This window comes from Phascolarctos cinereus, unplaced genomic scaffold (assembly GCF_003287225.1).
Source record: "Phascolarctos cinereus isolate Bilbo 61053 unplaced genomic scaffold, phaCin_HiC Scaffold_726;HRSCAF=1367, whole genome shotgun sequence".
In the NCBI taxonomy this organism is placed as follows: Eukaryota; Metazoa; Chordata; class Mammalia; order Diprotodontia; family Phascolarctidae; genus Phascolarctos; species Phascolarctos cinereus.
Genome location: NW_027556098.1, coordinates 184876207 through 184901602, shown reverse-complemented (window position 1 = coordinate 184901602; position 25396 = coordinate 184876207). Strand labels below are relative to the sequence as shown.

Here is a 25396-nt window from a genome sequence, read left to right as displayed (position 1 = left end):
TATATCCATTTTACTTAGGCTTCCACCCAAGATGAAAGGTGGGGCTAAGCTGGGATCTGCTTTAGTTTATGCTCAGTCATGGGGCCCAAATGTAGCCCCAAACTTTCTTCTCCACAAATTTTCTGTCTGGAAAAATGGGGATCTCAAGCAATGTGACATGGTCCATGCTTTAGAACACTTTGTTAGCTGTGGATATTCTTAATAATAAATATTTAGTGAGCGCTTACGGCATCCTTGATCTTGCTCAGAACAAAGATAGCATCACATGGTCTCTGCCAAGAACGCCAAGGTAAGCAAGAAAAACAACCTGATGAAAGGCGAAGGAAGGTAGAAGAATCACTGTCCGTGATAACTCACATTCATAGAGAGCTTTGAAATTCACAAAGCGTTTCCTTTACAACAAATCTTTGAGGTAGGCAGTACAAGCCCTGTTGTCCCTATTTTCTGGTCCCTGAAACACAGTAGGCACTTCATAAATGTTTACTGGTTGAATGATTGCTAGGGAAGCGCAGGCTCAAAGTGGTAGGGTCCAAGGTCAGAGTCAGGCTTTGAAACAATAATTATAAAAATTGGTATTGGAAAAAGAAAGAAACAGATAAATGGGACAGAACAGAAAATCCCAATATAAAAGGCTAACACTTAATAAATCTATGTTTAAAAACAATAGAGAATGCAATCACAAGCCTGTCTCTGGAGTCAGAGGACTTGGGTTCAAATACCGTCTCTTATATTGCTATCTATATGACCTTGGACAAATCACTTAACTTCCTGGGACCTCAGTTTCTTCATCTGTAAAAAGAGGGGATTTTACCAGATGATTTCCAAGGTCCCGATCTCCAATGGTACTGAGAAAGCTAGATATCTGTATTGTGAAAACGGGGTTTGGATTCACACCACAATAACCTAGATCTCTAGACTAGTTATGCTATCTATCAAGGCAAGCTAGTTCTTTTCCTTAAAAGGTATTGCAATTGTCCTTGAGGCTTAATTGGCACAGGGAAGTGAAGGTTCAGGCTGCTGAAGGAATTTCCTGGTCATCTGAGGACAAAAGGGCCTGAGAAGCTCCAGCTCTTCTGGAGGCTTCTGATGTAGTAGCTTCACCAACACCAGTAGAGGGAAGCTGCTCTCAGCTAAATCAGTACCACAGACTTCCCTCGACGCTGCTGAGTAAATCTCCTTTTGTTAATTATGAGATGAACTAAAAGTGTATCTTTTTTTTCTGATTTTGAACCTGGGGTTCTTGATCAGCCTCAGTTAGGCCTTGCCTATTACACGAGTGACCTAAGTATTTTTTTTAAAATCATAAAAAGAGAAAAAAAAAGGAATAATATATTTGATTCACCTATAAAGAGAATGCCTCATCAAAAGTTCTCATAGCGTGGTGATAACCCCGAGTGTATAGCAAGTTCTACAGTGGAGAATCATATGCCTCAAGCCCTCCAGTTGTTCTGAAACTTTTTTCCCTTCTGGCTTGTGACTTCACATGTGTCCATCTGCATGGCCCATGGAATAACCATTTTTGTTTAAATTCAATATAGATTCCAGGGCAAAGATGGTAATGGTGAGATCTCAAATTATAACTGGTATCAAAGTAGACAAAACACTGTGCCTGGAGTCAGGAAGTTCTGAGTTCAAATCCAGCCTCAAACACTTATTATTTGTGTGACCCTGAGCAAGTCATTTAATCTCTATATGCCTCAATGTTCTCAACTGTGAAATGGAGATAATAGTACCTATCTCACAGGGCTGTTGGGAAAATCAAGTAAGAACATTTGTTAAGTGCAGCACTGTGCCTGACACATAGCAGGGGCTGCATAAATGCTTATTTCTTTCCCTTCCTCTTTCAATTAACTGACATTAGAACTAAAGACACAGAAATCCTTCGAAGAATACTATGAGTGAGCTAGGAAAAAGAATAGACTACATAAAAGGAATAAGCAATAATGCGGCCATTACTAAGCCCTTCCTCACCTTATAAATGCAATTTTAAAAAATCAAATAATTAATTTATTGAATTTTAGCATTCATTTTTCAAAATTTAGAATTCCAAATTCTCTTCCTCCCTATAGCCTTTCCCCCACCCATTGAGAAGGCAAGCAATATAATAGCCATTATACATGTGAGGTCATACAAAGTATGTTTCCATAATAGCCATGTTGCAAAAAAAAAAAAAAGCAAGGAAAACTGAAAAAAGTATGCTTCAATTTGCACTGCAAGTTCATCAGTTCTCTCTCTGGATGTGGATAGCATTTTTCATATGAGCCCTTTATTTATTTATTTATTTTTGTCTAGGCAATGGGTTAAATGACTTGCCCAGGGTCACACAGCTGGTAAGCGTCAAGTGTCTGAGGCTGGATTGGAACTCAGGTCCTCCTACTCCAGGGCTAGTGCTCTATTCACTGGGTTACCTAGCTGCTCCCCATGATGAGTCCTTTAGAATGCCTTGAATTATTGTATTGGTCAGAGTAGCTAAGTCTTTCATATTTAATCCTGCTTATAATATTGCTGTTGCTGTATACAATGTTCTCTTGCTTCTATTCACTTTACTTTGCATAAGTTTATACAAGTCTTCCCAGGTTTTTCTGAAATCATCCCCCTTGTCAGCTCTTATAGCACAATTGTATTCAATCACAATCATATACTGCACCTTGTTTAGCCTTTCCCTAATCGATGGGCATCCCCTCAATTTCTAATCCTTTGTTACCACAAAAAGAGCTTCTATAAATATTTTTGTATATAGAGGTCCTTTTCTATTTTCTTTGAACTCCTTGGGATATAGACTCCTAGTATTGCTGGCTCAAAGTGTATGCACAGTTTTATAACCTTTTGGGTATAGTCCTAAATTATTCTCCAGAATGGTTGGAGTAGTTCACAACATCACCAACAGTGCATTAGTGTCCCTATTTTTTCACATCCCCTCCAGCATTTATAATTTTCTTTTTCTGTCATGTTAGCCAATCTTATAGATGTGAGGTAGTAACTCAGAGTTGTTTTAATGTATATTTCCCTATGAGTGATTTAGATAATTATAAGTGCAATTCTTAACTTTATTTTTAATGTATGGAACAAAACAGCATTTCCATAACATAGTACAATAAAAAAGATGATTGTACATGAAACACAAATCTACTGTGTACAACTTGCTATTCTTTTCAAATATACAACAAAATTATCATGTAAATTTCTTTTTTTTTCTTTCTTCCCTCACCCCCAGCCCTAGAGATGGCTACTATTAGACACAAATATGTATATTTATATATACATATATTCTATACATACTTCTATTTATTAGTTCTTTCTCTGGATTCAAATAGCGTCTTCCTTCATATGTCCTTTACGGTTAATTTGAGTATTTATTCACTCAAAGTTCTTCTTAATACAATATTGTTGTTACTGTATACAATGTTCTCTTGATTCTGCTCATTTCACTCTTCAGTATTTCATGCAAGTCTTTCCATGTTTTTCTAAAATCATTGAGCTCATTATTTCTTACAGCACAATTGTATTCCATCACAATCATATGCCACAACTTGTTCAGTCATTCCCCAATTGATGGGCATCCCTTCAATTTCCAGTACTTTGCCACTACAAAGAGAGCTGCTAATAAATAAATGCAATGATAATACTAAATACAACTCTTACAAAATACCTGGGCACTTGTAGGTAACATGAATTTTAACTAGCTTAAAATTATGAAATGTGTGGTCTAATTTCTCCAGGGTCAATGGCATTCCTTTATTCAGTAACTCAATAAACATTTATTACATATTTACTGTATGTCAGATGCTGTGGTGACTTACAAATATTATCTATATTTAGTTTTGACATTAAAAATATTCTGTTTTTAAATGAGATGAATGGGCGGGGGTGGGGGGGAGGAAGGAGGGTAAGGCAGCCAGTTTGAAGGCAAAGAGGAGATGGAGTGATGTGTTAGAAGGACAGCAAGTGGATCAGTATAGCTGGATTGTAGAGGGAAGGGGAGTAAAGTGAAAGAAAATTGGAATAGCAAGAAAGGGCCAGGCTATGAAGAACTTTAGATGCCAAACAGAGGAGTTGATATTTAATCCTAGAGATAATAGAAAGTCACTGTAGCTCACTGAGCAAGGTGAGAGGGGAGGTGATATAGTCAGACCCAGGCTTAGAAAATCACCTTGGCAACTGTGTAATGGATGGTCCTGACAGGCAGATCAGTTAGAAGCTATTTTAGTATTCCAGGCAAGAGGTGATGAGGGCCTGAACTATGATTGTTGCTCTATGAGTGGAATAAAGGAAATGTATATAAGAGATGTTGTAAAGGTAGAAATGACAAAATGTGCAATGGATTGAATATATAAGGTGAGGAAGAGTGAGGAGTTATTTGTATATGACTCCAAAGTTGCAAGCCTGAATAACTGAGATGATGGTGGTTCCCTTGACAATAACAGGCAAGCTGGGAAGAAGAGAGGGTTTGGTGTTGTATGAAAAGACAAAGTTAGCACTCTCCTTGATAAAGATGGAAGAGGTCCTAGTGGCCTTTACAACTTATATATGGTTAAGGCATTGCCGTCTACTCTGTGGCATCTATGTTTCCATATGGGAAAACTGGGACACTAACATACTGTTAGCAAAGTTGTGAAATAATCCAACCATTCTGGAGAGCAATTTGGAATGGTGCCCAAAGGGCAATCCAACTGTGCATTCTCTTTGATCCAGCAATACCACTACTAGATCTGTATCCCAAAGAGATTTTTTTTAAAAAGGGGAAAGGACCTATTTGCACAAAAATTTTCATAGCAGCTCTTTTTGTGGTAGCTAAGAATTGGAAATTGAGGGGATGCCCATCAACTGGGAAATGACTGAACAAGTTGTGGCATAAGAATGTAATGGAATACCATTGTGCTATAAGAAATGACAAGCAGGATGATTTCAGGAAAACCTGGAAGGACTTACATGAACTGACAGAAAGTGAAGTGAGCAAAACCAGGAGAACATTGTACCTAGTAATTATAATATTGTAACCTAGTAACAACATTATAAGATGAAGAACTGTGAATGATTTAGCTATTCTCAGCAATACAATGATCCAAGACAATCCCAAAGGACTCATGCTGAAAAATGCTATCTACATCCAAAGAAAGAACCAATGAAGTCTGACTGAAGATCAAAGCATACTATTTTTCACTTTATTTTTTCATTTTTTTACAACTGTTTCTTCTTTTACAATATCACTAATATGGAAATATATTTCACATGATTGCACGTATATAACCTATATCAAATTGCTCACTGTCTTAGGGAGGGATGAGGTAAAGGAAGGAGAGAGAAAATTTGGAACTCAACATTTAAAAAATTCAAATGTTAAAAATTGTCTTTACATGTAATTGGGGAAAATAAAATATTTTTTTAAAAAGAAGGTAGAGCTTGGGGATTAAGACAACAAGTTTTGGTTTGTATATGTTTTGTTTGAGATACTTCCAGGATATGCAGGTCAAGATGTCCAATAGGCAGTTAGAGATGCCTTACTATAGCTCAGGAGGGCTGGGTATATAATAGATCTAAGAATCATTAGCACAGAGATGATAATTAAATCCAGAGGAGCAGATGATATGGATGGAGCACTAGGCTTGGAGTCAGGAAGACATGAGCTCAAATCCAGCCTCAGACACTTACAAGCTGTGTGACTCTGGGCAAGTCACTCAACCCTGTTTGCCTTAGTTTCCTCATTTGTAAAATGATTTGGAGAAATAAACAGCAAACCATTCCAGTAACTTTGCCAAGAAAACCCCAAATGGGGTCAGGAAGAGTCAGACATGACTGCAACAATGGAACAACTAAACTACTGGGCTACTTGAAGGCATGGTTTAATTTGGAGATATGTGTGTCCACTATCTCCCAACCTACTTACTTAATTTTTTTTTTGTATATCAATTCAATAAATGCCTTTTGAACTTAATTATGTGCCTGTATTTATTGTGAGGCTCATTGGTACTAAACTCTTGCATATGAGCTTGTTAGTGCCCAAATTAAATGTGACCATTTTATTCCTCTCTTTAACCCTTAAACTTGGCCCTTTAGGGACCATCATTCTGCTCTCCCGACTTCTTCCATCCCTTGATGATTATAAAATTATATTTTATATATAAATATATATTAATTCACATATATATTTATATATTATAAAATTATAAAATCTCAGAGTTGGACAGGATTTCAGAGGCCACTTATCCAAATTCTACCTCAACAGGAATCCTCTTCAAAAAATTCCCAACAAGTAATTATCCAGGCTATGCTCAAAGATCTCTAGTTTTTGGCAATCCACAATCCAACTAAGGTAGCACATTCCACTTTTGGCCAGTTCTAATTTTTAGGAAGCTTCCCTCCATATCATGCCCACAACAGCCTCTCTGAAACTTCCACCATACCCGCTGGGGCCAAGCAGAATAAGTGCGACCTCTTTTCAAAGTGAATTCTAGATTTCCTTCCTTTCCCCTTCCTTCTCTCCTTTATAGTCATTCATTTATTCAAAAGGCATTTATTAAGAGCTAAAACAACAATGAAATGGTTCTTGTCCTCAGGAAGCTTACATTCTATTGGCAGAAAATAATACAAAAATGGATCTATAAATACATATGTATATGTAATAAATATGTATATTCAAAGTAAAAATAAAGTAGTTTTAGACAGGGAGGAGTAGGGGAAGGACACTAGCAATGAGGAGATCAGGATAGGCATTAATTATGTAGGAGATGGAACTTGAGCTGAATCTTGAAGGAGGCTAGGGAGTCTCTGAGGTGGAAGGATTTGGGGGTGCACTGTAGGCATGAGTGTAGACACCAGGGCAAAGGCACAGAAGTAGGAGATGAAATACCATGTACTGGGAATAGCAAGAAGGCCAATTTGGTGAGAAGGGAGGGAAAACAAGAGAGAGCAATATGCAGTAATTCTAGAACATCAGGCTGGAGTCAGACTGTGAAGTGTTTTATGTAATAGCTGGTGAGCATTTATATAGTGCCTTCAGTTTGCAAAGTGCTTTATATATGTTATTTCATTTGATCAGAGGAATTTATATTTTATCCTAGAGGCAACAGGGAGCTTTTTGAATAGACCCATGCCTGAGTAATATCAGTTTGGCTGCTTTATGGAGGATGCAGCAGAGGAGAAAGACTGGAGTCAGGGAGATTCATTAGGAGGTTATCTCAATAGTTCTGGTGACAGATGACGAGAGCCTGAACTAGGCTGGTGGGCAGAAGAGTGGAGCACCAGGAGTGGTTGCAAGAGATATTATGAAGGGAGGATTGCTAAGATTTGACAATTGATTAGACACAGGGGTTGAGGGAGGGGAAAGAATCAAGGATGACTCCAAGGTTGTGAACCTGGGTAACTGGAAAAAATGATGGTGTTCTTAGCAAAAACAAGGAAGTTAGAAAGAAGAGAATATATAGCCCATTTGCCAAATATCTACAAATGAATATCCTGTGACCATCTTAAACTTTACCCATGATATATTATTATAAAGAAGATCAAAGAAGTGTACAGAGGGCTAAAAAGAACAATGAAACTGATTTTTTTTTTCTGTAAGCCACATAAGAAAGTCAGTTCCATCACATACACATACATTTTTCCTATTACAACCCTCTTCATCTCTTGAAAAAGAACAAACATGAATAACATTGCATATGCCAATTTAGGCATATTAAACTTCCACATTTTGGGGTCATTTCCATAAAGTCCTTGTTGATACCAAGTCTAGAAAGGAAGGAATACATTTTGGTATCATAACATTATTTCACAATTTATGGATTACTATGAGTTGTTGGGAAGAGAAAGGGAGGAGAACAAGCATTTATTAAATGCCGATTATGTGCTAAGTACTTGATGAATGTTATCTCATCTGATCCTCACAACAGCCCTGGGAGGTTGGTGCTGTTATTATCCCCATTTTACAGTTGAAGGAATGGAGGCAGAAAGAGGTTAACTGGCTTGCCCAGGGTCACATAGCTAGTACATATCTGAGACTGGATTTAAACTCAGTTCTTTCTGACTCCAGGCCCAGTGCTCTATTCAGTGTACTACCTAGTTGTGGATAGATGGCAATTTCTATCTGAAAATGGAAATCAATATAGCTCTTGCTCAGGGGAGGCTAATAACCATTGACATGATAGAATAAAGTTAATGCTCTTGGGAGTATTCATAACCAAGATCAGGAATACTTATTTAAATAATTTGAGGGTTTAAAACTTTCTTATGTTTTCTAATTACTGCCCCAATTCCTTCATGATCATATCTAGCTTTTTGGGGGGCACACAGGGAGACTCTAAACCTTTGATTTTATTGCTGTGTGGAGAACTCCTGATATGGAAACTTCCTCCATTGAAACAGATCAGTAACATCAGCCATGTCTTGTTTACATGAATCTTGGAAAGTTGCATATGGGCCCAGAGAAATTAAGTGATTTGCCCAGACTCACACAGGTAATAAATATCAGAGTTCTTGAGTTCTGGTATCCCTGATTCTGAGACCAGCTCTATATCCAGCATTCCACACTGCATCTCATCATTAACACGTTTGGGGAAGAAAGGGAACAAAATTTTATTAAATGCCTGCTATGTGTCAGGCACTGTGTGAGCACTTTACAAATATTATCTGATCTCTCGTGTTTGGAGAATAACCCCTTGTGAAGCCCAACTTCCTTATTTGTATCTGATATAAGGAAACAAGGATAAGGGAATAAATATTAATAGAATTTATATTGCTGTTATGTACTATGTACAAATATATGAATACACACACAGTCTCACACACACACACGCACACATATAATACACACACAGGCAAACAAAAATTTTTGAACTTACTTCTGGTGTTTTAACAGCTGAGTTCCACATAACAGGCCTTTGAAAAAATACAACCTGCTTTGTAGCCAAATTTCCTTCACTGCAAATGAAAACACATTGGATTTGAGAGAGGATAGTACTCCATAGTTGATACCAAATTAGGATATTCACAGATTTAGAGCTAGAAGGTGTCGCAGAAATCACCTAATCCTTTCTACCCCCCCCCATTTCATACTCCCTCTGCCCCTCCCCCCTTCTTTTACAGATGAGGAAACTATGCTTCTGAGAAGTTAAGTGACTTAGAATCACACATATAGTAGGTAGCAGAGTCTGGATTTTGCCCAGGTCACTTGACTCCAAATTGAAAATTGAGAAAATCAAATTGCTTCTGTTCTGTAATTGATTTCATTTTATATCACTTCTCACATTTTGTGTAACTATCTATGTCACGTTCCATCTGTCTCTAAGTTAAGTTTGGAAGTTCAACTTTCCTGTAAATCATTCACTGACTCTGAGTTAAGTTTAGAAGTTCAGTTTTCCTGCTAATTACTGTTCTTTTCTTGTGTCAAGGAAATCTGTTATCCTTGAAGGATGCAGATGGATGCCAGGGAGTCTGGTTTATTATCTCTGCAATACTGTCTGTCCTTCAAGAAAGTCTGGCCTGTTATTGCTGTGATACTGACTAGCCAAACAGGGTGACGGAATCAATCAGAATTTACTAGCAAGAGATTGTGGCTAGCCCTGCATTTCCCATTTTCAGCCAATCATATTGTTTCCTATGCCTATAATGCTTCAGACAATCATACTGTTTTCCCTATCATTCCACATTTTTTTGGATGTTCCTCTTTTTATTTATAAAAATGATCTATCAGCCCTCATTTGGGTCTTACCTAGCTGAGGAGGCTGAGACCCTGTTTTTTGGCAAATTTGTGCTTTGCTAATAAATTGATCATGCTTGGAGCTTTGTGCCTCAGTTTACTTTAATTCCAATTATGACAAAATCCACAGTATAGTGCACATCTATGCATAACTTTTGTGTGTCTTCTCCACATTAATATGTTGGTTACAGAATTTCTTGGTCTGGAATGGTATATTCATTAGTATAGTTGTGCGAGTTCTTGTGTGGAAATCCCCTCTACCAATGTAAACTGACAATGGATCTATAACTTCTAGTTTTAGATAGTTGCCTAGAGAAGTTGTGACCTGCCCATGGTCACAGAGCTAATATGTATCAGGGGCATTATTGGAGCAGGTCTTCCTAAATCTAAGGCCAACCTTCTGTCCATTATGTCATGCTGTATTTTGGTTGATGAATATACAATACCATGTTAGATAGGCATGGAAACATTTAGAATGCACGTTCTGTTAAGAGAATTCAACCACTTCAGGATTTTATCTTCAAAAGTCTTGTCATAGTCAGTCATTCTGAGTTCTTTCTTTATTCAACTATCATCATGGCAAATTATCCTTTACCAAAGAGGGCCAGAGGGCCAGATTCCTCTTGAAATGCTTTTCACAACATCTCCATGGATTTGTGGGTTGGAGTGCCTGTAGCTAATGTTGCTCAGTTACAACTTTTATTATTCAGAAAGTCAAAACAAAACCCTACTATTATAGATGTCTATCTAATCCTGACCTCTTTTACTTAAAAACAAATGCAGCTTTGAAAATAACCAAAAATGTGGATAAATCTCCCACAAAATCTGAAATCCCATAATTTACTGAAGTAGTTTAATGTTAAATAGCTCCATCTTTCCCTAACTGATGTTGATAAACTACATCCCTAATCTACTTTTAATCTGCCCTTAGGGCCAGAGCAAGCAAAAGAATAAAGATAACATTCAATTCAACTATTTATTTATTTTGGTGGAGAAAAATTTAAACTTCATAGCACCTAATGAAAAGTGTACTGAAAGGGAACAGAACAGGCACTATGGTAAAGATGCGTGTCTTAGTGAAATATGAAATGGGAAAGAACGTCTCAGGATGTATCTCCTCCAGTAGGGGTTCTTAATCTGGGGTTTGTGATCTTAAAAGAAACTTTTTTATAATTTTATTTCAGTATAACTAGTTCATAACCCTATGCATTTTATTTTATGCATTTAAAAACATTATTCTGAGAAGGAGTCTATGGGCTTTACCATGCTGCTGACTCAAAAAAATGGATAAGAACTCCTTCTTTAGAGGAAGAAGCCTGATAATAGAGTACATGAGATGAGAATAGAAAAGAATGTCAGGCAATATTTCAGGATGGCATTTGGGCTTCACCATGAGGATTACATGAATGTCATAGAGTTGGAGGCCTACAGAGCAGGGGAGAAGGTATCAGATTTCTAGAGAATAAGTCTGCCAAGGTAGTGATGGTGAATATCCGGGGGGTATTTTCCTCTTGTAGCACATCCACACATATCTCTGAGTGGATGGGAGGTCCCAGGGTGGATTATTGCACAAGAGAATTCCATGTTCATGGATTATTTGGTGAAGTTTCTTGATACTCCTCCACTAAATTCCTGTTTCAATGCTTTATCACAGTGTAGAGGTGAGCTTGGATTCTCAAAATCTATGTTAGCAGAGAATAAGCTTTAGCAAATAAGTCTTAGCAATCTGGAAATGTTTTCAATAAAAACCCATTGACTCAAGATCAATTTAGCTAAGTTCGGAAAGGCTCATCCACAGAAGGGTGACCACAATAGTTGACAATTTATTGGGCCACACTAATTTATCAATCAATCAAGTTGACAATTTATTAGCACTTATTGTGTGCCAGGAACCGTATTGGAGATACAAAGAAAGGCAAAAAGTCCTTGTCCTCGGGGAGCTTACATTCTAATAAGGGAGATCATAACATATAGAAATTATTACATATACGACAAATCCAGAGTAAATGGAAAATGGTTTTAGAGGGGAAGGCACAAGCAGCTAGGGGATTAGGAAGGAACTCTCGGAGGAGAAAGAACATGAGCTGAGTATTAAATGAAGCCAGGAACTCTAAAAGTCAGAAGGGAGAAGGCAGAACTTTCCAGGAATGGGAACAAAGGGGTGGGGATGGAAAATGGAGCATTGTGTGTGAGGAACAGCAAGTACGCCATTACGGATGGGCACAAAGAATAGAAAGGTTAGGAAGGGACAGGTCACGAAGAACTTCAAATACCAAATAGAAGTGCTCCTATCCGCTCCTAGATGTAACAAAGAAGCACTGCAGTTTATTGAGTGGGACGTATGGGACAGTAACATGGTCAGCTATATTTTTGTTTGTTTTTTTTTAGAAAATCACTTTGGCAAGCATATAGAGTATGTACTGAAGTGGGGAAAAAATTGAGCGTGTCCAATTAGAACGCTATTGTAAGAGTCCAGGAGAAAGGTGATGAGGGCCTGAACTAGGTAGGGGCTGCCTGAATGAAGAGAAGGGGACATACATGAGAGATGACAGAGAAAGAAATTACAAAATTTGGCAACTGACTGGATATGTGAGATGATAAGGGGCCAAGGATGGCACCAAGGTTTTTAACATAACTGACTGGAAAAGGGACAATACTCTTTTTGGGAACTGTCTAATTCACAGAGAGAATGCAGTCTATGTTCATAGAGGTAGTACTCATGTTGATGATGTAATGGATTTTCTGAAGAATTCAGATATTTTGCTCTCATACATAGCTCAATTGCCTTATTTGACTGGCAGAATTTGGGGTGTATGACAGCTTAGAGAATGATTTATTTCCCTACACAAATCCACATTATTCATATGAAGAGGCAGCTAGATGGCACAGTGGATAGAGCACCAGCCCTGAAGTCAGGGGGACCTGAGTTCAAATCTGGCCTCAGACCACACACTTGACATTTACTAGCTGTGTGACCCATGGCAAGTCACTTAACCCCAACTGCCTAAAAAAAAAAGCTCCCCCAAACCCCAAAAACATTATTCATATGAAAACACATCAAACTATGCCATTTGCCTTTCATCTTGAAATGTGAAAAAAGAGCTCAATACTTATTTCTTAGGGCCTTTTCCTCATAGAACTTGAACTTTATTGCATCATCTAATACTAAGTTCTCATGTCATATGACCTAGGACATCAGTCATTTTGGCTTCTTAGGTAATTTAGACAGGTTAGAATGAAGTGGAAGACAAATACATTTCACAAACCTTATTTTATAATCCACATTTTGAGCTGACTTGTCCAGAACAAAGATGAACCTTGGGTGTGGGTGAGGAACACACCTTCCTGTAGTCTAAATTCAAATTACAGACTATTATCTCTATGTTTATGTGGTACCTGAAGTCTAGACAAAAATAATCTCAGACCATAGGAAGGGAGCTTATTTCACCCATATGTTATTTAGGTTTAAATAAATTAATACAAACTTTTTAGAGAGGGAATAGATTTGGTGACTAACAGGTGGCCAAAGTGGTAGAAATGGGAAAAATTCCAGAGTTGAAGGTTTTTATAGTGTGTTTCAGATTCCAAAGTATTCTGAGTTCCAAAATATTGACTTATAAACTTCAGGAATATGATCCAATTATAAGTTAAGGTCTGACTATATTGAAGTGTTTCACAGGAAGACAGAATTTAGAACTGGAAAGGATCTTGGACATTATCAATTTTTAACCCTCATTTGCAGATAAGGAAACAGGCTTGTAATGGCAGTAAACTGACTTGCTCAGAATTATACAGACAGTATGTAGGAGAGCCAGTTTTGAACCAAGTCTACTGATTGTAAATTCAGTATATATTTTTTCCAAAACTTTTTTTTAAGGAAAAGATGATTATTTTACATTTGCTTAGCTACAAAAGGTTACAAAGCCCTTTATTCAGGACTTTGAATTTCATTATTTTTGTCTCCTATTTCCCAAATTTCAGTCTAGATAGGTGAAAAAAGATCTCGCCTTTTTTTTTTAAAGAAAAGGTAAAAACTCAAGCTCAGAAGAGGAGCAATCATGAGAGCTGGGTGTATATAACAGGCAAATTAAGATTGCTATGTTTAATTCACAGAGCAATTACACAATACTGAGTTTTTCAAAGAATTTAAATTAGAAAAGAAAAAGGCAGCATCAAAAGGACCAAGAATGATATTTTATAGTATCCTCCCAACTGTCTTTAAATATGTAATCTTTCTCTTAGGCTGCCACATGGGAACTTCGATGAAGCTATTAGCTGTACTTGGTTAAGTAGATGGTCTTTTAGAGCTGAAAGTAGACTGTTTGAAGTGTAAGACTGCCCTGTATCTCCTATAAGGGCGATAATTTGTTCTGAGGAGAAGACATGAGAAAATCCATTGACATCATTGTGAAGAGGTGACTTTCCCCTTGGTTGTTTATATCATGTTCTTGGGGTGCATGTGATTATTAGGCATCTGCTCTTTGTTTAAAGTGTAGGAGAGCATGGATTTCTTCCCTAATATTGAACTCAGATGCTTTACTGTGGCCTCAGGAGCGATACTGGGTTCTCAAAGTTGTGTCAGCAGAGTGGGAGTTATGCTTTGAGTACAGGCCTGGTGACAACTGTTGTCTGAGGACCAGCCTAAGTAAATTCAGAGAGGCCCATTATCAGAACCTTGGCCATCAAGTCTGATGATATAATTTCTGCCACAGAAACCTGCAAAGATGTTCTATTGAGTGTGAAAGGATTTCAGTCTGTGACAGTGGAGGGAACATTCACTCAGATGAAATTGAAGATCTTTTAAACCACTTGTATTGAAACCATGGGCAGTTAGGTGGCATGGTAGAAAGACAGCAGGGCCTGGAGTCAAGAAGACCTGAGACAAAAGTCAAGATAATGGATGATGGCTTGGGATACAGTAGATGACCTCAGCCTTTCTAAATTAATGTCTTTCCCAAGCCTCAGTTGGTCTGAGGCAAGGCTTATTCAATGACTATGGGCTATGATAAGAATTGGGACAAAAGACACAAAAATATCAATCTGGGAGGGGAAGACCCTCAAAGTTTTTGGCCAGAACAGAAAACAATTGCTATCTACACTCATTCTAAGCCATGATAACCTAAATGATGAGCCATAGAGGCTTGGGCTAGGGGCTATTATTGGCCATTCAATGAAAGCCAGAGTGATTTCAGTTTAAAGGCTAGTCAGGTAGTTCCATCTGAAACACAACGGGCTGGTCCAGAGAGTCACTGAACTCCTTTAAAATGACTTTTTAAAAAATCCTGTTTTTTCAGAGCTACATTTCAAGATATCCTAAATGAAAACTGCACAGGACAAAAAGTAAATTGTCCCAGCTTTTAGAAAAAAAAATCTAGTCCCCAAGCCCCAAAATATTTTATAAAATACAAGCAACTCAAAATAGATATCCTAAATGAAAACTGCACAGCACAAAAAGCAAATTGTCCCAGCTTTTAGAAAAAAAATCTAATCCCTAAGCCCCCAAATATTTCATAAAATAAGCAACTCATATTTATATTCCTATGGAAATAGCACTCACATATAATCATATATATAGTACCCCAGGTGGAGACAGGGACCACATGTGGTGAGGTAGTTTTAAGGATAAGAGTAAAGACTGGTGATAAAAAAACTGTTAATACAATTGTTCATATAATGACAGAAAATCGTTAATACTAAATGTAATGTTACTTGCCACTCCCTAGTAAGGTCAGAATTACAATAATGTCTTTACATTCCTGCTCTTAAGATATTTACTCTGCTCTCATGGGATATCCCCCCAGGTGGCAGGTTTGCTACCCTTAATACCATCTTAATTAAAGATGCTTTATTCCTCAACTCATGACTGATTTATTTCAGGACTTGACACTGGGAAAACCAGTCTTCTTACTATTGGAACTTTTATTCCCAGGACACATAAGCAAATAAGTCTAGGAGTAAAAATATGCCTCATTTAATGGAAGAAAAACATTTCAGCAAAGTTGTTATATGAGTCATATTTTCCTATTAAGTTCCATTTTAAAGTTAAAGATATATTGCAATAGAAAAAAATATGGCTCTTGGTTATGATAAAATAACACTTAAAATGAATCACACCCCTTACAATGATTTTTTAAAAGAAATAGTAAAAATTTCTCATAAAATTTAAAATATTCCAAACATTACCATTTGAATTATAATACTATGTTGAACTAGACCAACTTACAATATGAAACTGTTGAAAGTAAAAATATAGACCTATTCTAGAAATCCTGGCTGAATGATGTTTTGCCTTACTTTGCTCACAGCATTCCCACCATAGAAATAGAAATGTCCATAGTTTTAATGATTGGACTATTATTTACCTTCCTCTTTTTGTTTTTGTGTTTTTTGGAAAGGGCCTGTGATTTCATAGGTGTAGAAAATGCCTAGTATCAAAATTTCTTCTGTTTCATTTATACTGTTATAGTCCCTGTGGCCAACTCAAATTCTTTGGACTTATAGAGCTACTCTCCTTCTTTTGGGTTTTCCTCTTAGGCTTCTCAATCCATGGTAGTTCTCCATTGTATGTGATGTTTTCTTCTGTTTACTCATGTCTCCAGCCTTAGTTCTCAGATTGAGACTTCGTGCCATAACTGCCTTTGCTAGCACCCTTATATGCTGGGATTGGGTCTAGTTTTATCCTCTTTACAACCTGGATGACATTGCTGCTGCCTGGTTGTGGTTGTGGATAGGGAAGTTCATTCTTGGTCTTCTCCTGTTTCCCCATCTGTAAAATGGGGGGTTGAACTAGATGACCTCTGAGGCCAGGAAAGTCTGGCTTTATATCCATGACCTATCCATAAAAGATCCGTGATCTTTTAGCTCTTTCACAAGCCTGGCCTGGAACTCAGAGCTGGGCCAGAAGGTAGAATTACACATGGTCCTCTGCTTAATCTTTGCCTTATTACTCTGTCTTTTGATTGCCCAACTCTGGTGCTAGCCTCATATATCTGTCTCTATCTCTTACTTTTTCAATCAGTAGCCAAGGGTTGGCTTTGTTGCTTACCATTACCTTCCCTAATAAAATATGGGAGATCATGTTGGTGTTAGGTCTCCTAGTGCGCTCTGAGAAAACCACTTCAGACTCACTCCATCTTGATTCACTGATGTTGAATTTTTTATTTTTAGGCAATTGGGGTTAAGTGACTTGCCCAGGGTCACACAGCTAGTAAGTATGAAGTGTTTGGTTGTAGGTTGTATTTGAACTCAGGTCCTCCTGACTTCAGGGCCGGTGCTCTATCCACTGTACCACCTAGCTGCCCTGACTCATGTTGAATATTACACCAGTATTAAAGACTGCACTGATTTCAGGGTTCCTGGAGCACCCTCAGTCAGGCTGCCAGCACACCTCTATCCCACCTCCATTTCCATAGGTAGGTCCCTACTGGGATCTAACAGAACATTAGCAACTGGACTGGCTTCAGATCTCCTGGAAGGCTCTGAGGAGTGCCCAGGGGGAGGCCTGGGTGCCCCTTCCCTCTCTACATTTCTTTGCACATATACCTACCGAGGCTGGCTCTGTCCTCTATTGAAGTTCCAAAAGATAAGGATGAAGGTCCTGTTGGCCTCAGGCCTTATTTACCAGAGATTGAGCTGGCCTCAGCCCACTCCCATCCTCATTCCCCAAACTGGTACAGAGCACCTGCAGGCTTGCAGCAATCTTCTTATGTAGGTCTGGACTGAATGGAAGAGCTTAGTAGGACTTCCCATTGGGTTTTTTTTTTTTGATCATTGCTTTACTTTTCTAAACTCTTTTGCGTGGAATGTCTTAGGGGAGCTAGGCTTGACCAGCTCCATTTTTACCCAAACTCCTTCCATTGGTGCTGACTGATGACTCTGCTGTAACTTGTAGTTTTAGGGAGTTTTCTGGGCATGATGAGAGATTAAGTGACTTGTACAGCTAGCATATGTCAGAGGTAGTACTTGACCTAGTTCTTTCTGACTCCGAGGCTATTCCTCTATTGATTATACTATGTGCATTTCATCATCAGCCATAAATCTACCCAGCATTTAAAATTTTACATCTGATACAATTTCTTTTTCCCCCCTTTTACATTTGACATTAACCATTGGATCTATCAAACCAAAGAAAGGATTGTTCAACACTTATTTAGCAATGAAACCTATCTCATCAATGGTTCTCACTTCAGGGATCAATCTCTGAACTATTAGTATGACTTAAAAAAATAGGAGCTGGGGATCACTGTAGAATGTTTCTCGCAGACATTAGTCTCGCTACAGCCAGAGCAACAAAATTCTGGATGTCATCAAGACATGTATGATGCTGTAGCACAGCTTCATATACAACAGCACGTAGCTCTGGTCATTTCACTCCCATTAGAATGCAAATGCCTTGTGAGTAGGGGCTATTTTATTCCTTGTACTCCTGTATCTGCAGTACCTGGAACAGTGCTTGGCACATAAGTGCTTAATGAATATCTGTTGATTGTATTATAGAACCAGAAAGGATCCTGAGAAAAGCAGATGAAAAGATCAAGGAAATAAAGAAGCTATCTAATGAGGGCTTACAAAAATGCTGGATGCAGTCAGTAAGATGAAGGCTGAAAGCAAATGATGAAAGTCTATACAACCACGAATGGCATGGGTGAACTCACAATGTATGTTTGGGACATATTCCTTCCCTTGGAAACTATTGAAACAGGCCACCATACTTTTCTATAAGTCCTATAACACCTCTGTTAGAGACAGACAACTGGAGTAGAGCTCAGTAAAAACATCTAACATGGCATGGCAACTTATTTTCAGATTGCCACTGCTGGTGTAGGAGTCCTAAAGCCAACCTACCAATTAGCTCTTCAACAATTGTGTAATTTTTTTGAAATTTTGTTGTTGTTGTTGTTGTTAAATTCCTGTTTTAGGAAAGACTCAAGGGGAAACTTTATTTTTATGTATCTTAGCCTGAGTTTCAATGTTGCTCTGAATGTTGATTGCAGTTATTTGCTTTAGAGAATCTGAAGTATGCTACTGTTCAATTGTTATCTGTACACAGCGCCTTGGGGCGATTCAGTCTTCCCACGCTTGTATTTGTTAGCCTTCTTAACACAAACTGAAAATAACTTTCATGGAGTATAGAAAAAGAAGATCAGTCAGTCAATTTTATAGGTTAGGTTTTTAAACTGCTATTTCTAAGAGCTTTTAATGTTCCATCTGGCCTTTAAGGCTCAAAGCCTCAAAAAAGAACCCCTGTTCTAGAGTCTACAAAGCCACCTTCTGTAATTCTACACTGAATATGCATTCTTAGGGCACCCTATTACCACAAATCATGGCATGTCTACTCAGGCTGGCCTCACTCTCTTGTTAATGAATGCAGTGAACACAGTCATACCAATCACCAATAAGAGATCAACTATTCATGCTAACTTACTTCTTTTTTCCTTATAAACTACTGAGCCAGAGTGGATATTATCAGAAGTCCTTTTTAAAGCAGCCCAATACCAAGCACATTCAAACAATACAGCTATACAACAACTGCTCCAGAGGAATTTTTGCAGAGCATTTGTAGAAGAGTATCTCTATAATCAGGGATGTTGTTATCCCTGAGATTGACTCCGGAATAAAATTGTAAAAATGTGGCAAATATAGAAGCACAGAATTTTAGTTTTGTAAGGAACTGCATAAGGATTACCTTGTAGAAAGGTTCTAGACTTTTTTTTTTTAATGTCATGGATCCCTTTGACAGTCCAGTGAACACCAAAGATCCCATATCAGAATGATGTTTTAAAAGGCAGAAAATAAAACACATAGGATCTCTCCACAAATCCCTTAAGGAAGGTCAAGAACCCCTGATTTAGTCCAAACCCCTCATTTTATAGATAAAGAAATTGAGATCCAGGGAAAACTGAATTGCCCATGGGTACAAAATTACTTAGTAACAGAGCCAGGATCAGGTTCTAGGTTTCCTGAGTTCACGTCCAGTGTTTTTCTGCCATGTGTATTTGGACTGATTTTCCAGAAAGATGATATACCTTGCCCTAGATTTTTCTTATTCAAGGGCACTTTGGAGGCACAGTTCCTTGTGAGTAGGGATTCTTTGATGCATTCTTTAGAGTATGTAAAGGTATTTTAAATAATTCTTTAGAATATTTAAAGGGGCGCCACCCCAAAGGGAGAAGTGAAGAAGCTGGTAAGGCTACCTGTGGAATCACCACCAAATGCTCACAGCTGCTGGCTCAGCTGCCTCACTGGTCCCTAAGGTGTAGGGCCTTGCACCTGCCCCATGCAGACCTGCAGCTGGCATGCCCCTTTCTGGCTTCCATGCATCTCAGACTGATTTGGTTTTATTCCTACCAGCTCCCTTCTGTGTGGGGGCTGAGAAGTCAGTCAGTGGGAAAAAATAGCAAATATCAGTTTAGATAAGCAAGAATATTACTGTGGAATCAAGTCACTAAATAGCACTTTATTTCCAAGAAACTACTGGGGGAAATTTGAAATGAGTAAACTGAGATTTGGAATCTGGCCAACATAGGAACAGATTCTATTGACACAAAGCACCTATAATTACAATTGTTCAGTTAATTTCTAACTTAGTTTTATAGTGACAAAATTACCCTGCAATTCTTAACCATCTTCACAGGGGCTCATAAGGCATAATTAGTCAATGGTCATAAAGACCTCTGAAGAGGAAATGAACTATGCATGGTACTTAACTTTCCCTAGAGTATAGACCATCAGAGTATTTTTAGAGCTGGAAAGCAATTTAGAGGCATTTGGCAAAACCCCTCTAAACAATTCTATGAAGTGACATCCAGGGAAGAATGTAACCTGTTATACTGATAGAGCAATTCTCCTCCTGTTCTCCTGACAGTGTACTCCCTGTTGGACATCTCCACCTCTCAATCAAAAAGAACCCCCAAATGGCAGTGTTTCTAGGACAGGAAGAAAAGAGAAATCAGTTAATTAGATCTTTCCTCCCAGTACCCTCTTCTCGATACAAAAATGAAAATGGGGTACAGTGGGATAAATACCGACTCTGGAGTCAGACGACCTAGGTTCAGGTACTTCTGATGACAACTATCTGTATTAACCTTCTTGGGCCTCCGTTTCCTCATTTATAAAATGGGAGAGTTGGAATAGCTGGTCTCTTGGGTTCCTTTTCTCTCTTGATCTATGATCCTAATCAATTCAATACAATTAGCATTTGTTGAGCACATTTTATGTACCAGGAAAAGAATAGCTAATGGAGAAAAGCAATACAGAATAAGTATCTATCTTAGTGCATACAAAAAACTGGAAAATGGTATTTGTTGACAAAAAAGGGGGCAAAATGGGTTCAAGTTTGGGGTAGAGGGAAAGAAAGAAATACCTCCACCAGCAACTTTTCCCATAATACCCTAGATGAATATGTTACCAGGAAGAGTAACAACTTCAACGCACTATCAACCATCTCACACTGATAAACTAATCTATATTAAACTAGTGGAGAGCAGAGTAAGACACTAAGGAAATGGAATACACACACATATTCTATTGTATTGTACATATTCAATTGTATATATTTTGTACATAAGATTATATATACAATATTAAATAATCTCTCTCTTTCTCCCTTCCACGGATAGGGAAGAAATATGGGGAAACACTGCTCAGCATGAATAAAGAAAGGTCCAGAGCACAATGCACTATTGGAAAAGTCATTTGGTAGAATAACTACAAGGAATCTGGAGTTACCAGAAGAGGGGCACTCTGGAGGGGTCATCAAAAGAGAAGGGTTTTTTTGCCTTCCTCACATTTTGGATGGAGGGAATATGGTGATATTGTATTTCTACATGGTGATTAGAGGAGTTGGGGTACAGGATAGATGGATCCTGGACCAATGGATAACTTGGTGTAGGGTAGAGGGTTTCTCTCCATGCTTAATCATAGTATATACTGATTTAGTGGTGTTAGGCTGGTATAGTACAGACCTGGAATTAAGTCCCAGCTCCTGCATTTATTGGCTAAGCGACCTTGTGCGATACACCTAGCCTCTTCTGTAAAATAAGGATTAAAGAAAAGTGTTTTCACTGTCTATCGCATAGGGTTATTATGAAGATTAAGTAAGAATAATGTATGTAGACTTCATAAATGTTAAAGTGGTATACAAATATGAATCATTATTATTACCATAATGAACTGGGAAAAGCTGGGAAACACTATGGGAAGCACTATAACCTGCAGTTTGAGAAATGCTTCACAAACAACCCCGGACACTGAAAATCTAAGTTCATTGAGCAATGATTCTTAATTACTCCCCTCCCTGAAAAGTGGCCATTTTCATTCAAGAACATAGTGAACTCAAGCTTTTGTGGGGCAAGAGAAAACATGTTATAGGTTTGTTACTCATTTTGCAAGTCCTTAAAAGTAAAGTTCACTCTATTGCAGGGTTTGCCTTGCTTATTCTGGCTAGAGAATGGCTGTCCCCCCGGGGTGGAGGCAGGTGGAACAGTGACAATTCCTTCATCCAACGGTTCTGCTGAATAGGTAAGCAGAGGGTGTCCTGACTTGCCTCTTCCGTCAGCTTTAACACTCATTTATTAAATGCCTTCCAGGTGACAGAATGGAAAGAACCTGGACACAGAATTGGGGAGCCAGGTTTAAAATCATGGCTATATGAATTACTATCTGTGTAATACTGGGCAAATCATTTAGTCTCCTTGGATTTCCATGTCCTAAACTGTAAAATGAGGTTTTGGACCAAATGATCTTCTAGCTCTATGCAGCTAAGCACACTACTGAGATAGGTACAGAGTGAACACGGCTTGGTCCTTGCTCTCATGAAACTTGCAGTCTGGGAGGGTGTTCAAGTACAAACACAAGTTACTACACTATAAAAATTACTTGCTTTTAGGGCATAAAACTTTAGAGCTGGACCAGCTTTGCGGTTTTGTTATTTCTGTGTACCCAGAGAGCAGAGTTAGCCCCTTCAATAAGCAAAAGAGAATAAAGTCTTAAAACATAAATAAGTTTATGTCTGGGGAGAAAAAATAATTAGGATAGGATGAAAGGGACTCTGCCCTAGGGCACTGATGCAGGGGAGTGAGTTCACTTCTTCTTCATGGGGTCCACTGTTCTTTCACTTCATTTTGTGAGCTCCTACCACCTTGCAGCTGACACACCTGGGGTGGCATCACTACCTTCGTGGCCACTTTCTCCCCTGACTCATGGTTGGACTGCCTGTTTTCTGTGTCCTTCCTCTCTCTCCTGCCCTTCAAAGTGTTTTTTGCTTCAGATGAAAAAATTTCTAGTTAGGTCTCTTCTGTTCACAGGAAAAAATAAAATGACTCAAGTTTTCCCTACTTAGCTCTATAGCATTTCCAGGAAACGACAATGGTAGACTCAGAGAAGGGGAAGAGAAATAGGACACGTATGAATCTATAAAATTTTAACATTTATAGCTGTATGGAGGTAGTAAAGAAGTAACTGAATATTCATAGCATTCTCACTCTTGGTGGGAATTCGGTAGTTAAATGTATATATGAAGCTAGGGTCAAGTTAGAGCAGAACTGCCAGTGTGGTACCTGGGCTGCCCCTGTTTCTCTCAACCTTATCTCCAGACCCATGTTGGACTTCCAAACTGGACAGCTATGCCCTGAGAGGAGAAGATGGACACAGAACTCTGTAGCTACAATGCAGGATGCCAAAGCATTGTGTCTGTTGGGGATGTATACATTTTTCTATCTGGAGTTTCTTTTTCTTTTCTTTTCTTTTTCTTTTTCTTTTCTTTTTTTTTTTTTGGCTAGGCAGAGGGGTTAAGTGACTTGCCCAGGGTCACACAGCTGGTAAGTGTCAGATTTGAATGCAGGTCCTCCTGACTCCAGGGCCAGTGCTCTATCCACTGCACCACCTAGCTGCCCCTATCTGGAGTTTCTAACAGCTCTTTCTTTATTTAGATTCTCTAATGCGAAAAAAAATTTTCAATTTTATAGAAGTGTTTTCGCAGTCAATAAGCTTGTTTCAGTTCCTTATGGAAAAGGTAGCTGAAGAGGCAGAGTGGAAAGAGCTGTGGACCAGGAGACCTGGGTTTTAGCTCTGAGTCTGCTGTCAAATAGCTGTGTTACTTTTAGCAAATAAATTAACTTCTCTGGGCCTCAATTTCTTTACCTATAAAATGAGAGAGGTAAACTAGATCATGGTGGCCAGGTGGAGCCATAGTACATAGAGTGCCAGGTTGGAGTCGGGAAGACTCATCTTCCCGATTTCAAATTTGACCTCAGACACTTGTACTAGTTGTATGATCCTGAGCAAGTCACTTTACCCTGTTTGCCTCAATCTCCTCATCTGTAAAATGAAATGGAGAAGGAAATGGCAAACCACTGCAGTATGTCTGCCAAGAAAATTCCAAATGGGGTCCTGAAGAGTTGGACATAACTGAAAATGACTGAACAACAAAACTAAATTATAATTATTGTCTCTTCTCTATCTAAAACTCTATCACTCTATGAAATTGCTTTGGAAAGTCGTACAAAACGCCGCTCCTCTAGGAAATTACCTATAACTAAGTTTTAGAATGTAATGCTAACATTGAAATGTACTTTCATGGTACCTGTCACGTCTTAGTATGGGTGTCGGAAGTACACTCGTCAAAAGCCATCCAAACTCAGCCAGAGTGTGCAGTAGGGGCCCGTAATCAGTTGTAATTTCACAGCCCTGCATAAATAAGTATAGAAATATGTAAGCGCTCTTTATATTTACTTTACTAACATCAAGTAATATACAAAATATATTAAATAAATACAAAAAGTAGTTATTATTAAAAATGGTCACTAATAGATGATAGGTAAACTCAGATCACGTACAATTGTGATACAGAACTGCGTAACATATATAATTCGAAATAGCTAACGTGATAAACTGAAGAATAGTTACCACTAATTATCTTGTATCTAGCAACTACTGTTCTTCAAGAAGCTATTGGGCGGGAGTACTGCATACACTTACCGTTTTCTACTTCCTTTGACCCTAGTCCTAAGACCTAGATGGTCTTGGAACATGGACTTTTTTATTTTAAAAAAATGATTGATATCTTTTCACATCATCTTAATTTCCCAATATATTTTCCTGTCTGCCTCACCCAGAGTGATTTCCTCATAAAAGAAGAAAGCAAAAGTAGTTCAGTAAAGTTAATCAATTAATCAGACGCATCTATGAAGTTCAACAGCGCACCTTGTGTTCCACTTACATAATCCCTCACATCTTTAAATGGAGGGTGGAGGGACGGGGAGGGGGAGAAGGTACATTCTCATGGCTCTTATTCCAGGAAGAGAACAAGCACTTATTAAGTGCCTACTATGAACTAGATACTGTGTGTTTTTACAAATATTAACTCAATTGATCCTCATGACAATCCTATGAGGTAGATATTATTATGATTCCTATTTTATAGTTGAAGAACTGAGGCAGAAAGAGGTTAAGTGACTTGCCCAGGGTCACATAGCTAGTATCTGAGGCGGGATTTGAACTCAGCTCTTCCTGACTCCAGGCCCAGTACTCTATCTATAATGCCACCTAGCTGCCAAGCTTAGTTATTATAATCACACAGCATTTAGTTTCAATTTTTTGTTGCTATTGTTCTTTCTGTTCTCATTGTTGTAGTCATTATGTAGAATGTTTTCCTGATCATTCCTTTGCCTCCCTGAATTTTTTATCTTCATTTCTTATAGTTCAGTA

General features: G+C 38.3%; 1 protein-coding gene and 1 non-coding gene across 2 annotated transcripts in view; one reads left to right on the top strand and one right to left on the bottom strand.

Moving 5' to 3' along the window:
• RFTN2 (raftlin family member 2) overlaps positions 1 to 25396 on the bottom strand; it is a 77464-nt gene that overhangs the window by 2055 nt on the left and 50013 nt on the right. Inside the window, 2 exon segments of the mRNA XM_020993613.2 lie at positions 8835 to 8913; positions 24273 to 24376. Of these exon segments, the coding sequence (XP_020849272.1) occupies positions 8835 to 8913; positions 24273 to 24376 (183 nt within the window).
• Positions 4451 to 4574, top strand: LOC144454691 (U6atac minor spliceosomal RNA). Its single transcript, XR_013483200.1, has one exon. It is a non-coding gene; the product is annotated as a U6atac minor spliceosomal RNA (small nuclear RNA).